This window comes from Liolophura sinensis, chromosome 2 (assembly GCF_032854445.1).
Source record: "Liolophura sinensis isolate JHLJ2023 chromosome 2, CUHK_Ljap_v2, whole genome shotgun sequence".
Classification (NCBI taxonomy): Eukaryota; Metazoa; Mollusca; class Polyplacophora; order Chitonida; family Chitonidae; genus Liolophura; species Liolophura sinensis.
In genome coordinates, this window is record NC_088296.1 from 3718324 (window position 1) to 3729598 (window position 11275).

General features: G+C 40.5%; 1 protein-coding gene across 1 annotated transcript; it reads left to right on the forward strand.

The window, feature by feature from the left end:
• Positions 1 to 1505: 1505 nt before the first annotated feature.
• Positions 1506 to 10313, forward strand: LOC135462751 (COMM domain-containing protein 4-like). Its single transcript, XM_064739993.1, has 8 exons — positions 1506 to 1569; positions 2018 to 2083; positions 2314 to 2353; positions 4273 to 4392; positions 5281 to 5361; positions 5980 to 6041; positions 6940 to 7054; positions 8954 to 10313. Exons 2-8 carry the CDS (start codon positions 2030 to 2032, stop codon positions 8995 to 8997), a joined length of 516 nt encoding a protein of 171 aa, XP_064596063.1. The 5' UTR covers positions 1506 to 1569; positions 2018 to 2029; the 3' UTR covers positions 8998 to 10313.
• The last annotated feature ends 962 nt before the right edge of the window (positions 10314 to 11275 follow it).

Consider the following 11275-nt stretch of genomic DNA (forward strand, 5'->3'; position numbering starts at 1 on the left):
TTAGTAAGTCATTGTGAATTTAAAACCAGACAACTGAGCACTACATGCTTACTGAGCAATGCTGTGGACACTATGGGCTACAGTGTAAACAAGGGCTTTCAGCGCATGTGCACTTAGCATTTTGTTACTTCCTTCTGTCAAACCCCAACCGTCAAAATCAGTTCTAAAATCACTCTGGTCCTATGGTGAAACCCCAAAATAAGCGGGTCATTGTTAGCCAATGAGTTTTTCTTTTGTTTTAAACTGTTATCAGCTGTGTAATATGCATAAAATAAACATATGTATGTATCTGAAGTCTTTAGCACAGACCCTGGCTTTGTCGTCACTGTTTCCTGCTGTGAAAATGACTAGTACACAGCCTCTAACACCTAGTTCCTCGATCCCCCCTATATATTGGGTGCTATTGTGATGCAGTAATACAGAAAAACATGGTGCGAAACGGGTCCTATGACTGGGCATCTTGAGGTCAGCTTTCAGCCATTTAACAAAAGAAACTGGTGCAGCCCCCTGACAAGCTTTGGGAACACGAATATGAGTCATGCTCAGTGTCTGTGAAAAAATGACACAACTGACATTCACAGTTATTGTTTATCCCTCTTTTGGAAATAACAGATTGAATGGATGCTTTTACCTCAAATCCCTTCATAATAAATCACGTATATATGATCTGACGCTTTGCAAAAAACGAATCAATGTTCATAGCAAGAACTATTTATAGACTAGCTTTGAGCAACTGGGTTCTTGACAAGGAGCAGAGTTGATAAATAATATAGGGCTAAATGGGCATAATGCAGATTTTGGCCAGTTCCTAAAGTTTAAAATACTGCAGAACACTGGAACTAGCATGTTTGAAGGTTGGACACATTCTGATTACTTTTCAATAAAGAATTTCTTACATACAAGCTATATTTTTCATTTTTCAGGCTAAAATATTCCTTAGTGACTGTCTCACCAAGCCGGGTTAAGTTCACTTTGTGTTCACCTCCAGTACTTTAGTCACATGACCAAAGAGTGTGCCGATGATTGGCTCAGAGTGGCTGTGATATCACTGCATAACTAAGAATACATGTACATACAGTACACATGGAAATCTGATGAAGGATCCAGTCCTAAATGTGCAACTATTGACCGCTTACAACTGTTATTTACTGGCTATGTCATTCGGTTAAAGCATGGTAAAATTTTTCTCGCTGCAGGTAGTCCACGTTTAAGTGCTTACATATACGCCCTCAGCATTGTATCCTGCTCTTGGATTGGCTGTTTGCTTGCCTTTAACACAATGGTTTCCTCCGGCAATATACCTGGCCATTGTCATATCAGTGAAATATTCTTTATCACTATCATAGGCAGTAAACACCAAATAAATAGGTAAAAAAATAAATTAAAATAAGTCAGTTCTTTCAATAGTCGTTCAACTTTAAAGATTCTTTCAACATGACCTCAGTTCATTTCAGTGCATGAACAACTTTCTTTACAGAGTGTTTCCTATTTTTTCAGAGGTTCAGATTTTGCGGAGATTTGGATTGCCCAGACTGGGTCCTGGCGGAGATTAGTACATTGTCCAGAGTGGTGAGTTACCTCCCTTAATTGCCTTTCCATCTCCTTCAGCATGCTAAAAAGAAACAGTTTTATAAAATATGTTGAGAACATCCAAAATAAATATGGATTATTGTATTGTGATTTTGTTGTTGTAGGGTCAGGGTGCAGTTCACATGTGTATATAAATCACAGATACACAGCACAGTGTACGATAAGCACATCTTCATGGTACATGCACTGTGTGGTCTCCATTCTCCACAGGTTATAGGCCTTAGTACAGTGTGGTAACATGCATGTTCACTTCAATACAGTTGAAAAAGGGGATCAAAGATATTGCTAATAATAACAAGGGAGCAGAATACTGCTCTGCTTCTTCGTTTGTTTGTTATTAAAATGCTAGGTTGGGTATTTTTTCACCTTTTAAAGCAGTTATTGAGATTCTGTACTTAATATGGATGTATGGTGATATTGTTTTCAGACATCCATCAAAATGAAACTGCTGTGTGCTCAAGTGATCAAAGATCTTATGGGACAGGGCATTGATGTAAGTTGATAGTTCTGATAATATGTGCCTACAATTCATGACAGAGTTGTCTCACCCTTAATATTGTAACTATATGTACTCAGTGAATGTGACTGCCAAGCCATTTAACGACCTCTCTCAGAATATGTCTAGCCCTATATTAAAGAGGTGACAAGTTCAAATTCACGGTGCACTAATTCAGCTACGTTTTTACTTCTAACTGATCGGGCTTTTTCTTTTTGTTTCTGCAGTATGATAAAGTGTCTAAGCTGACAGCAGATGCAAAGTTTGGTGAGTTTTTTTTTTTGTTGACTTCCTAAATTTCTTCTGAACATGCTGAAGTCAATGAATTCAAATATATTTGCACATAAATATGGTAAAAAATTGAATGTTCACACATGCCCAACATTCACATCAGTAAACATGAATCAACTCTGGTCATCTGTGTCAATGATTTGATTTTTTTTGATTGGTGTTTTACGCCGTACTCAAGAATATTTCACATATACGACATCAGCCAGCTTTATAGTGGGAGGAAACCAGGCAGAGCCAGGGGGAAACCCACAACCATCTACAGGTTGATGGCAGACCAGCTGTGTCATGGGTCAGTATTTGTAAAGCTATATAGTTTAACAGGACTTTACTTCCATGGCCATATCTGGAAAAAAGCTGAAGATTCTTATGCCAAACTTCAAAGATGGGATCAGGATCGTGATTGAAGATATTTGTTAAAATGCAAATCAAAATCATTCTCACTGAAAACTTTTAAAGTTTGTGAATAAAGTTTATTTAACGCGGCTTGATGAATTGGGGTGCCCAGTAGTTTTGGTTTCCAGAACTAAAATGGCTCTGTAAATAGCCCTGACTTTAAAATCCCTTTAACTGATGTTTTCTGGGTAGTAGTAGACCAAGGAGAAGGATACCTGTAAGTCATGATAAAGATTGTAATAGTAACTGTACCATATGGTGAGCGGCCTATCACGAACAAGTTCATCATTTCAGCTGTACATGAGTTTTTATCATCAAGTTTTGTGGTCAGGCACCTTGGGCTGGTATATTCAGGGCACTCTGGTCAGACACCATGGGGTGGTATATTCAGGGCACTGTGGTCAGGCACCTTGGGGTTGTATTCAGGGCACTGTGGTCAGGCACCTTGGGATTGTATTCAGGGCACTCTGGTCAGGCACCTTGGGGTGGTATATTCAGGGCACTATGGTCAGGCACCTTGCAGTGGTATATTCTGGGCACTCTGGTCAGGCACCTAGGGGTGGTGTATTCAGGGCACTCTGGTCAGGCACCTTGGGATTGTATTCAGGGCACTCTGGTCAGGCACCTTGGGGTGGTATATTCAGGGCACTATGGTCAGGCACCTTGCGGTGGTATATTCTGGGCACTCTGGTCAGGCACCTAGGGGTGGTATATTCAGGGCACTCTGGTCAGGCACCTTGGGATGGTATATTCAGGGCACTCTGGTCAGGCACCTTGGGGTGGTGTCTTCAGGGCTCTCTGGTCAGGCATCTTGGGGTGGTATATTAAGGGCACTGTGGTCAGGCACCTTGGGGTGGTATATTCTGGGCGGTCTGGTCAGGCACCTTGGGGTGGTATATTCAGGGCACCCTGGTCAGGCATCTTGGGGTGGTATATTCAGTGCACTCTGGTCAGACACTGTGGGGTGGTGTATTCAGGGCACTCTGGTCAGACACCCTAGGGTGGTATATTTTGGGCACCCTGGTCAGTTACCTGGGGATGTATATTCAGGGCACTCTGGTCAGTCACATGAGGTTGTATATTCAGGGCACTCTGGTCAGGCACCTTGGGGTGGTATATTCTGGGCACCCTGGTCAGTCACCTGGGGATGTATATTCAGGGCACTCTGGTCAGGCGCCTTGGGGTGGTATATTCAGGGCACCCTGGTCAGGCACCTTGGGGTGGTATATTCTGGGCACTCTGGTCAGGCACCTTGGGGTGGTATATTCAGGGCACTCTGGTCAGGCACCTTTGGGTGGTATATTTAGGGCACTCTGGTCAGGCATCTTGGGGTGGTATATTCAAGGCATTGGTCAGGCACCTTGGGATGGTATATTCAGGGCACTCTGGTATCCTGTACCCATAAATCTGACCACAGGTATATAAATGTGGGAGAAAATTTCTTGAGTACAGTGGTAAAACCTGATCAATCATTGACTCATTTGGGCATACCTGGATTACAGAGGTCGGAGATGTGAAGGCCAGTATAGCTGCTCTGAACTTCATACTGTCCAGTGCTGCCAAGTATAATGTGGATGGAGAGTCGTTAGCTAATGAGCTACAGCAGCTGGGTCTGCCTAAAGGTGAGTGATTCCTCTACAGGTACATGTTGTGCCAGTTTTCTGACGAGAACTTGTAGCTGTGGTAAGTGTAACGCCTAAAGGCGAGTGATTCCTCTACAGGTACATGTTGTGGCAGTTTTCTGACGAGGACTTGTAGCTGTGGTAAGTGTAACGCCTAAAGGTGAGTGATTGTTTCATCTACAGCAGATATGTAGATCTGCTCCAAATTGTCTGACGAGAACTTTCAGCAGAAATTATGATCTGCCTTATAGCATGCAGCAGTTCTAGCCAGAAGTCACTCCATGTAGAATATTTAAGAGTTTCAAAATTTTCATTACCTCTTCTCTGTGTACATGTACCTGCCACTTATACACATGGAAACTCTAAATGGAGTGACTTCTGACTAGAACTGCAGCATATTGATAGCCTTATCACAGTATCTGTTGTAAGTTTTAGTCAGAAAATACAAGTTAAGGTGCATGTAAAACAGGATCTATGGTGCTGATGTCATGAAGAGGGAAAGCAGATTTGTACCTTATACTGCTGGGAAAAACTGGCCATCCTGGTACTTTAACATGAGGTGCTCAACAAAACAGGATTGACCAAGTTGGTATATAGTACATGTAGCACTGTCATTTTGTCTACAAATAAAACTGACCAAAATGGTATACATGTAGGTGAAAATGTTCTTCACCAATCGATCAAACAATCAAGCACTCTTCATAAGATGTGTTGTTTGCTAGGTTCAAACTTTACATGCCAAAACCAATATAAAATGAAACCATATATGCCCCTAAAGAAAAATATGGCCTATAAAGCCTGCATTGGAATTCAAATATTTAAATGCATTTAGACAAATTTTAAATTAACTTTATGTGCTTACATGGCATCTGTTGACTATTTTTTCAGAACATTCCATGGCACTGTGCCGATCCTATGCTGACAATCTGACCAATCTACAGGAAGAGTTCCGGAGGAAAAGTCTTCGCTGTGAGTACCAGAAACACCATCATCATGTCGCCTGTTACTGGGACCAGTGACCAATGAGGTTAAGAGTCCAAATCCAGCTCTGGCTGTCTTGGCGCTGGCCTAGAATCAGGTGGTTTGTCAGATATGTAACAAGGCACAGTTGATTTGTCACATTTGTGTGCTCTGGCCAGTTTGCTGTACTTGCATTCTTTGCTGTTGTTATATCTCTACAAATAGAATAGTAACCAAGTAAATAATTACACAATCTGCTGCAGAAAACTTGGAATTCAGGAGTTTGAATGATGACACTGTGCCCTAATTCCTCAACCTAATTCCTCAACCTTTTTGCATGTGAAAGGGCAACTTTCAGTGCAATTTATGAACATTTTTGATTGATTTTGGCGACAAAACTACATTGGTTGGGCTGGTCAATTTGAGCCAGAGGGTTTCACAAAACTGACAATTTTATCAGCCTACGCAGAATAATACTTTCAGAATATGCTTGAATAAAGACCTTGACATCATGCGAACAGGTTGAAGAATTAGGGTGCATCACTCCTCTAAAGTGATCACTGTCCTGTTCTGGTATGACCCTCAGCCTAAGTAAATCCATCATCATTTTTTTGTTTTTTTGTATAGTGTCCAGATTAGAGTCTGTGGATTGGAGAGTGGATTACATTATCAGCTCTAGTGAACTCAAGGTAACCTTTTTACCTTTAAAAATTCATACACTAAACGTTAGGTGTTACTATAATCTTACATTGATGAGTTCCTGGTCACACTTTCCCCTCTTATAGGCCACACAGGCCAGGTGAGGGTCTCTCTTCTCACAGTATTTCCCCACACTGCGGCTGTCGTAGAACTGGTTCTCCCTGAAAACACGCAATCAACATATATAAATATATACTAAGATTTACTTGATTATAATCCAGTTATAGAATGTTGGCATAATACTTCCATTTACTCTGTGTGCAGCACATTATTTAATTTGACGCTGAATAAGCAATGTCACTAAAATACGGGCACTTTTTTATGCTCATAACAGTTGCCAGGATCAGTTGCCAATAGCCGCAATAAACTGAAATTTACATGGCTTATTCTTCACTGTAATTCTTTGCATGGTGAAAGTTACTGAGCTGTGCTAGACATAATACCACCGCCCTGAGTGACCAGTGTACAAATCCCTACATGCAGGCTGGACCATTAACCATGCAGGCCAGCACTACCAGTTGAAATGAGTTCGATTCTATATTATTTGCCTGTAGGACTTCATGTGGCGCACTTTGAGTGAGGGTTGTTAGGTACTGATATAACATATTTAATGCACACATCTGGAACTGTTCTGTATTGGAGGATGTGTTGTAATTATTTATTTATTTGATTGGTGTTTTGCGCCCTACTCAAGAATAATTCATTTATACAATGGGGACCAGCATTATGGTGGGAGGATACCGGGCAGAGCCCTGAGGAAACCCACGACCATCCGCAGGTTGCTGCAGACCTACCCACGTACGACCAGGGAGGAATCCTGTATGAGCTGGACATGAAGCTACAATGACCACACTGGTAAATATATAAACATCTGCTTTCTGACTGTAGGATGTGAATGAGCCTTGTGTGCAGTTACGGCTGGGTATCCGTAATCCGGATGTGGATACTGTAGATCCAGTGGCCTTCACCTTATCCGCCGACAAGTTCAGGGTCTTCCTCAGAGGTTAGTCACCTGACCTTCACAAAGCTACTTGTGAAGGTTAGAAACAAAAGGCAATTTGTTCTGCATCGGTACACGTGCCTGTTTAATAATTTTTAGATATGCTAGACCTTTGCCAAGTGAGACAACAAATATGTTGTGAATTCCCTTTGATCTGGAAAAGGTATACAAAATTTGAACGTTAGCATGAAATTTCTTATAGGGATGATTTTAACTACATGGTTACTCAGTGATAGGTTTATGTAAATGTATGGTGTCAATAATCCTCATATTGAGAATTGAAAATAGGATTATTGTCACCACATATTTGCGTATCCTATCACTGAATCTCCATGTAACAAATTTATCCAGCAAAGACCCATCAATTCCGTGCAGAGGACCGATGTATAGGTGAATCGCTTCAGTGATGTGACCATAGTATTCACAACCCAACAAAGGGAGATAACCTACTCAGCAGACACATCAAGAATATATCTGTACCCCACTTGACCGTTGTTGTCCAGTGAAAAGCGGAGTATTTTGTCTGATGCAGGATAAATGATACATATACCTATTGGTGTGTTTGTTTGTTTGAACATACATGTACAGGTAGGAGCAGCACTTACTTGTACATGTACAGATAGGAGCAGGACTTACGTGCACATGTACAGATAGGAGCAGGACTTACATGTACAGGTAGGAGCAAGACTTGCGTGCACATGTACAGATAGGGGCAGGACTTACATGTACATGTACATGGAGGAGCAGCACTTACGTGTACATGTACAGATAGGAGCAGGACTTACATGTTCATGTACAGATAGGAGCAGGACTTACGTGTTCATGTACAGATAGGAGCAGGACTTACATGTACAGATAGGAGCAGGACTTGCGTGCACATGTACAGATAGGGGCAGGACTTACATGTACATGTACATGGAGGAGCAGCACTTACGTGTACATGTACAGATAGGAGCAGGACTTACGTGTACATGTACAGATAGGAGCAGCACTTACGTGTACATGTACAGATAGGAGCAGGACTTACGTGTACATGTACAGATAGGAGCAGGACTTACGTGTTCATGTACAGATGTACAGATAGGAGCAGGACTTACATGTACATGTACAGATAGGAGCAGGACTTACGTGTTCATGTACAGATAGGAGGAGGACTTTTGTGTACATGTAGTAGGTATAACACATTTAAACTTCTCGGGACACCCAGAACACACAGCTAGTTGAGTGACATTAGATCATCATCAGAATGTTCTATAGGAAGACAACTCCTCGCACAGAAAATCTTGCATGTGATTCCTAGCTCTTCCTTTCTCATAGTCTGATAAGGGGAATGGTTATCATACATTTATTCCAGGAATGAAGACGGGAATGCTTGCTATAGTTTGCCAAACATTTCTGGACAGTTTTCTGTAAAACTAAAATCTGATGTTGTAGTATAATTAACTTTAACCTTATTTCTTCAAGTCAACGGAGGACTATTCCACAAAGCCTTTTCTAACTTCATTCAAAAACTTTGAAGTACAATTCTAGAGCTTATTTTTAAACATCAAAAATTAAGATTATGACAACACCATAAATGTTATATCTAGATAAATGTGTTCAGATTCCATCTCTCAGTGCCAGACTAAGTATTGTGACAAGGTTTTAAAGTTTGAATGGGCCAGAAATGGTTTTGTGGAATCCTTCATGCAAAAACCATGTTTGCTTTAAATCAGTAGGTTTGTCAGGTACCAGTCAAAGCATGGGGGTAATCTCTAGGCAGTGCCTAGTTTTTGCCTCTCATAAACTGGACTTTAAGGGCATGAAACATTAATCCAGTGAAAACTATTATTTTTGCACTATATATGTCACAGTATTCTTGTTTTGGGTAAGATCTTATTCATAAATGTTTTCTGTTTTCAGATTTAAAACAAGCCAATTCTATGATGGAGAATTTAACTTCCTAGTCACAACCCTAAGAAGAAAACATTTTATAATATGTTTTTATTATTTACTGTACATGGAAAGGTCTGCCAGCAACCTGCGAATGGTTGTGGGCTTCCCCTGGGCTCTGCCCGGTTTCCTCCCACTATATTGCTGGCCGCCGTCGTATAAGTGAAATATTCTTGAGTATGGCGTAAAACACCAATCTGATAAGTAAAATAAAATAAATATTATTTGTGTATCTTTCACATGTAAGGATTAGGTCATGCTGGTCAAGGCATTAAACTATCACAAAATTTTGTAAATCAGTATTCTTGTAAAAATTTTCAGAAATAGAAATGTCTGGATTAAAATGCCATGAGGTGACGTGATTTGGCCAAAAAAAAAGAAAGAAAAAAGAATTGATTTTTAGAGTTTTTTGGAATGTTGACTTATATATTATAAACATTTTTGTTTCTCATAGTGATGAATTTTATTTATTCTGTGAAAGAAAAAATCTGGATTTTACTTGAATGGCTAGAAAGTTGAGGACATGTATTTGTCAAGTGAAGGGCATTTTGACATAAATTTCACAAACTTTTATGACTTTGAAGGAAAAAATTCCTTGGGTCAGTAATAAGCTTATTTTCCTATGAAATCTGTGAGTGAATGAATGCTTGGGCTTTAACGTCGTACCAAATTTAAGCTATGATAGTAACACCATTCGGTTATGGTTGTAACTACCATAACAGAATATGACCTTGACATGTGCCCCTGTTTATAATTACAGTTATTTTAGCTTGTGTCATAAGCCAATCGTTTTCATGGGGGCCTATGAAGCTGTGAGTGAATGAATGCTTGGGGTTTAACGTTGTACCAGATTTAAGCTATGATAGTCACTTGTGAAAAATCCATAACAGCACATGACCTAAACATGTGCCCTTTTGTCATTACAGTTATTTTAGCCTGTGTTAACTTTTTGGAAGTATAAATGTGTCATATCACTAACTTCTGCAGTCGCTGTGAGTTTAAGTCCAGCTCATGCTGGCTTCCTCTCCGGTTGTAAGTGAGAAGATCTGTCAGCAACCTGCGGATGGTTGTGGGTTTCCCCCGAGCTCTGCCCGGTTTCCGCCCAACGTAATGCTGGCCGCCGTCGTATAAGTGAAATATTCTTGAATACGGCGTAAAACACCAATCAAATAAATCGATAAATAAATCACTAACTTTGTGTAAAGGAGTTGTGTCCCCTGTTCTGTATACAACATTCCATGTGTTGCACAAATTTACTGGTGACAAGACCACTACTATGTATCAGGTACACTGTAGAAGTAAGTGATAAATAAACATGTGTACATAGATTTACAAGGCGATCACTTGTTTCTTTATAGTGAATGGCGTATCAGCGTTTCTGGAAGACATCTCATAAAAACAATATTTGTCAGTCAACATTGTGTCCTACCAATGCTGAAACTTTTACACCACAGTGATGATATGTTGGTCAAGTTGTATTGACTGAGTTGTATTGGCTGAGTTGTATTTGCTGAGTTGTATTAGGTGGCTTGTGTTGGTTGAGTTGTATTGGCTGAGTTGCATTAGGTGGTTTGTGTTGGTTGAGTTGTATTGGCTGAGTTGCATTAGTTGGTTTGTGTTGGTTGAGTTATATTTGCTGAATGGTATTAATACTCTGAGTTATATTAATTCGATGAGTTGTGTTGGCTGAGTTGTGTTGGCTGAGTTGTGTTGGCTGAGTTGTGTTAGCTGAGTTGTGTTAGCTGAGTTGTGTTGGCTGAGTTGTGTTGGCTGAGTTGTGGTGGCTGAGTTGTGTTGGCTGAGTTGTGTTAGCTGAGTTGTGTTGGCTGAGTTGTATTAGCTGAGTTGTGTTGGCTGAGTTGTGTTAGCGGAGTTGTGTTGGCTGAGTTGTGTTGGCTGAGTTGTGTTGGCTGAGCTGTATTTGCTTAGTTGTGTTGGTTGAGTTGTATTTGCTGAGTTGTGTTGGTTGAGTTGTGCTGGCTGAGTTATGTTGGCTGAGTTGTGTTGGCTGAGTTGTGTTGGCTGAGCTGTATTTGCTTAGTTGTGTTGGTTGAGTTGTATTTGCTGAGTTGTGTTGGTTGAGTTGTGCTGGCGGAGTTATGTTGGCTGAGTTGTATTGACTAAATTGTGATTGCTGAGTTACATTGGTCGAATTGTATTGGTCCAGTCATGTTAGCTGGTATGTAGTGGCTCAGTTGTGTTGCTTAAGTTGGATTGGCTAAGTTGTATTGGATGAGTTGTATTGTCTGAATTATGTTGACTGAGTTGTGATTGCTGAGTTGGGTTGGCCGA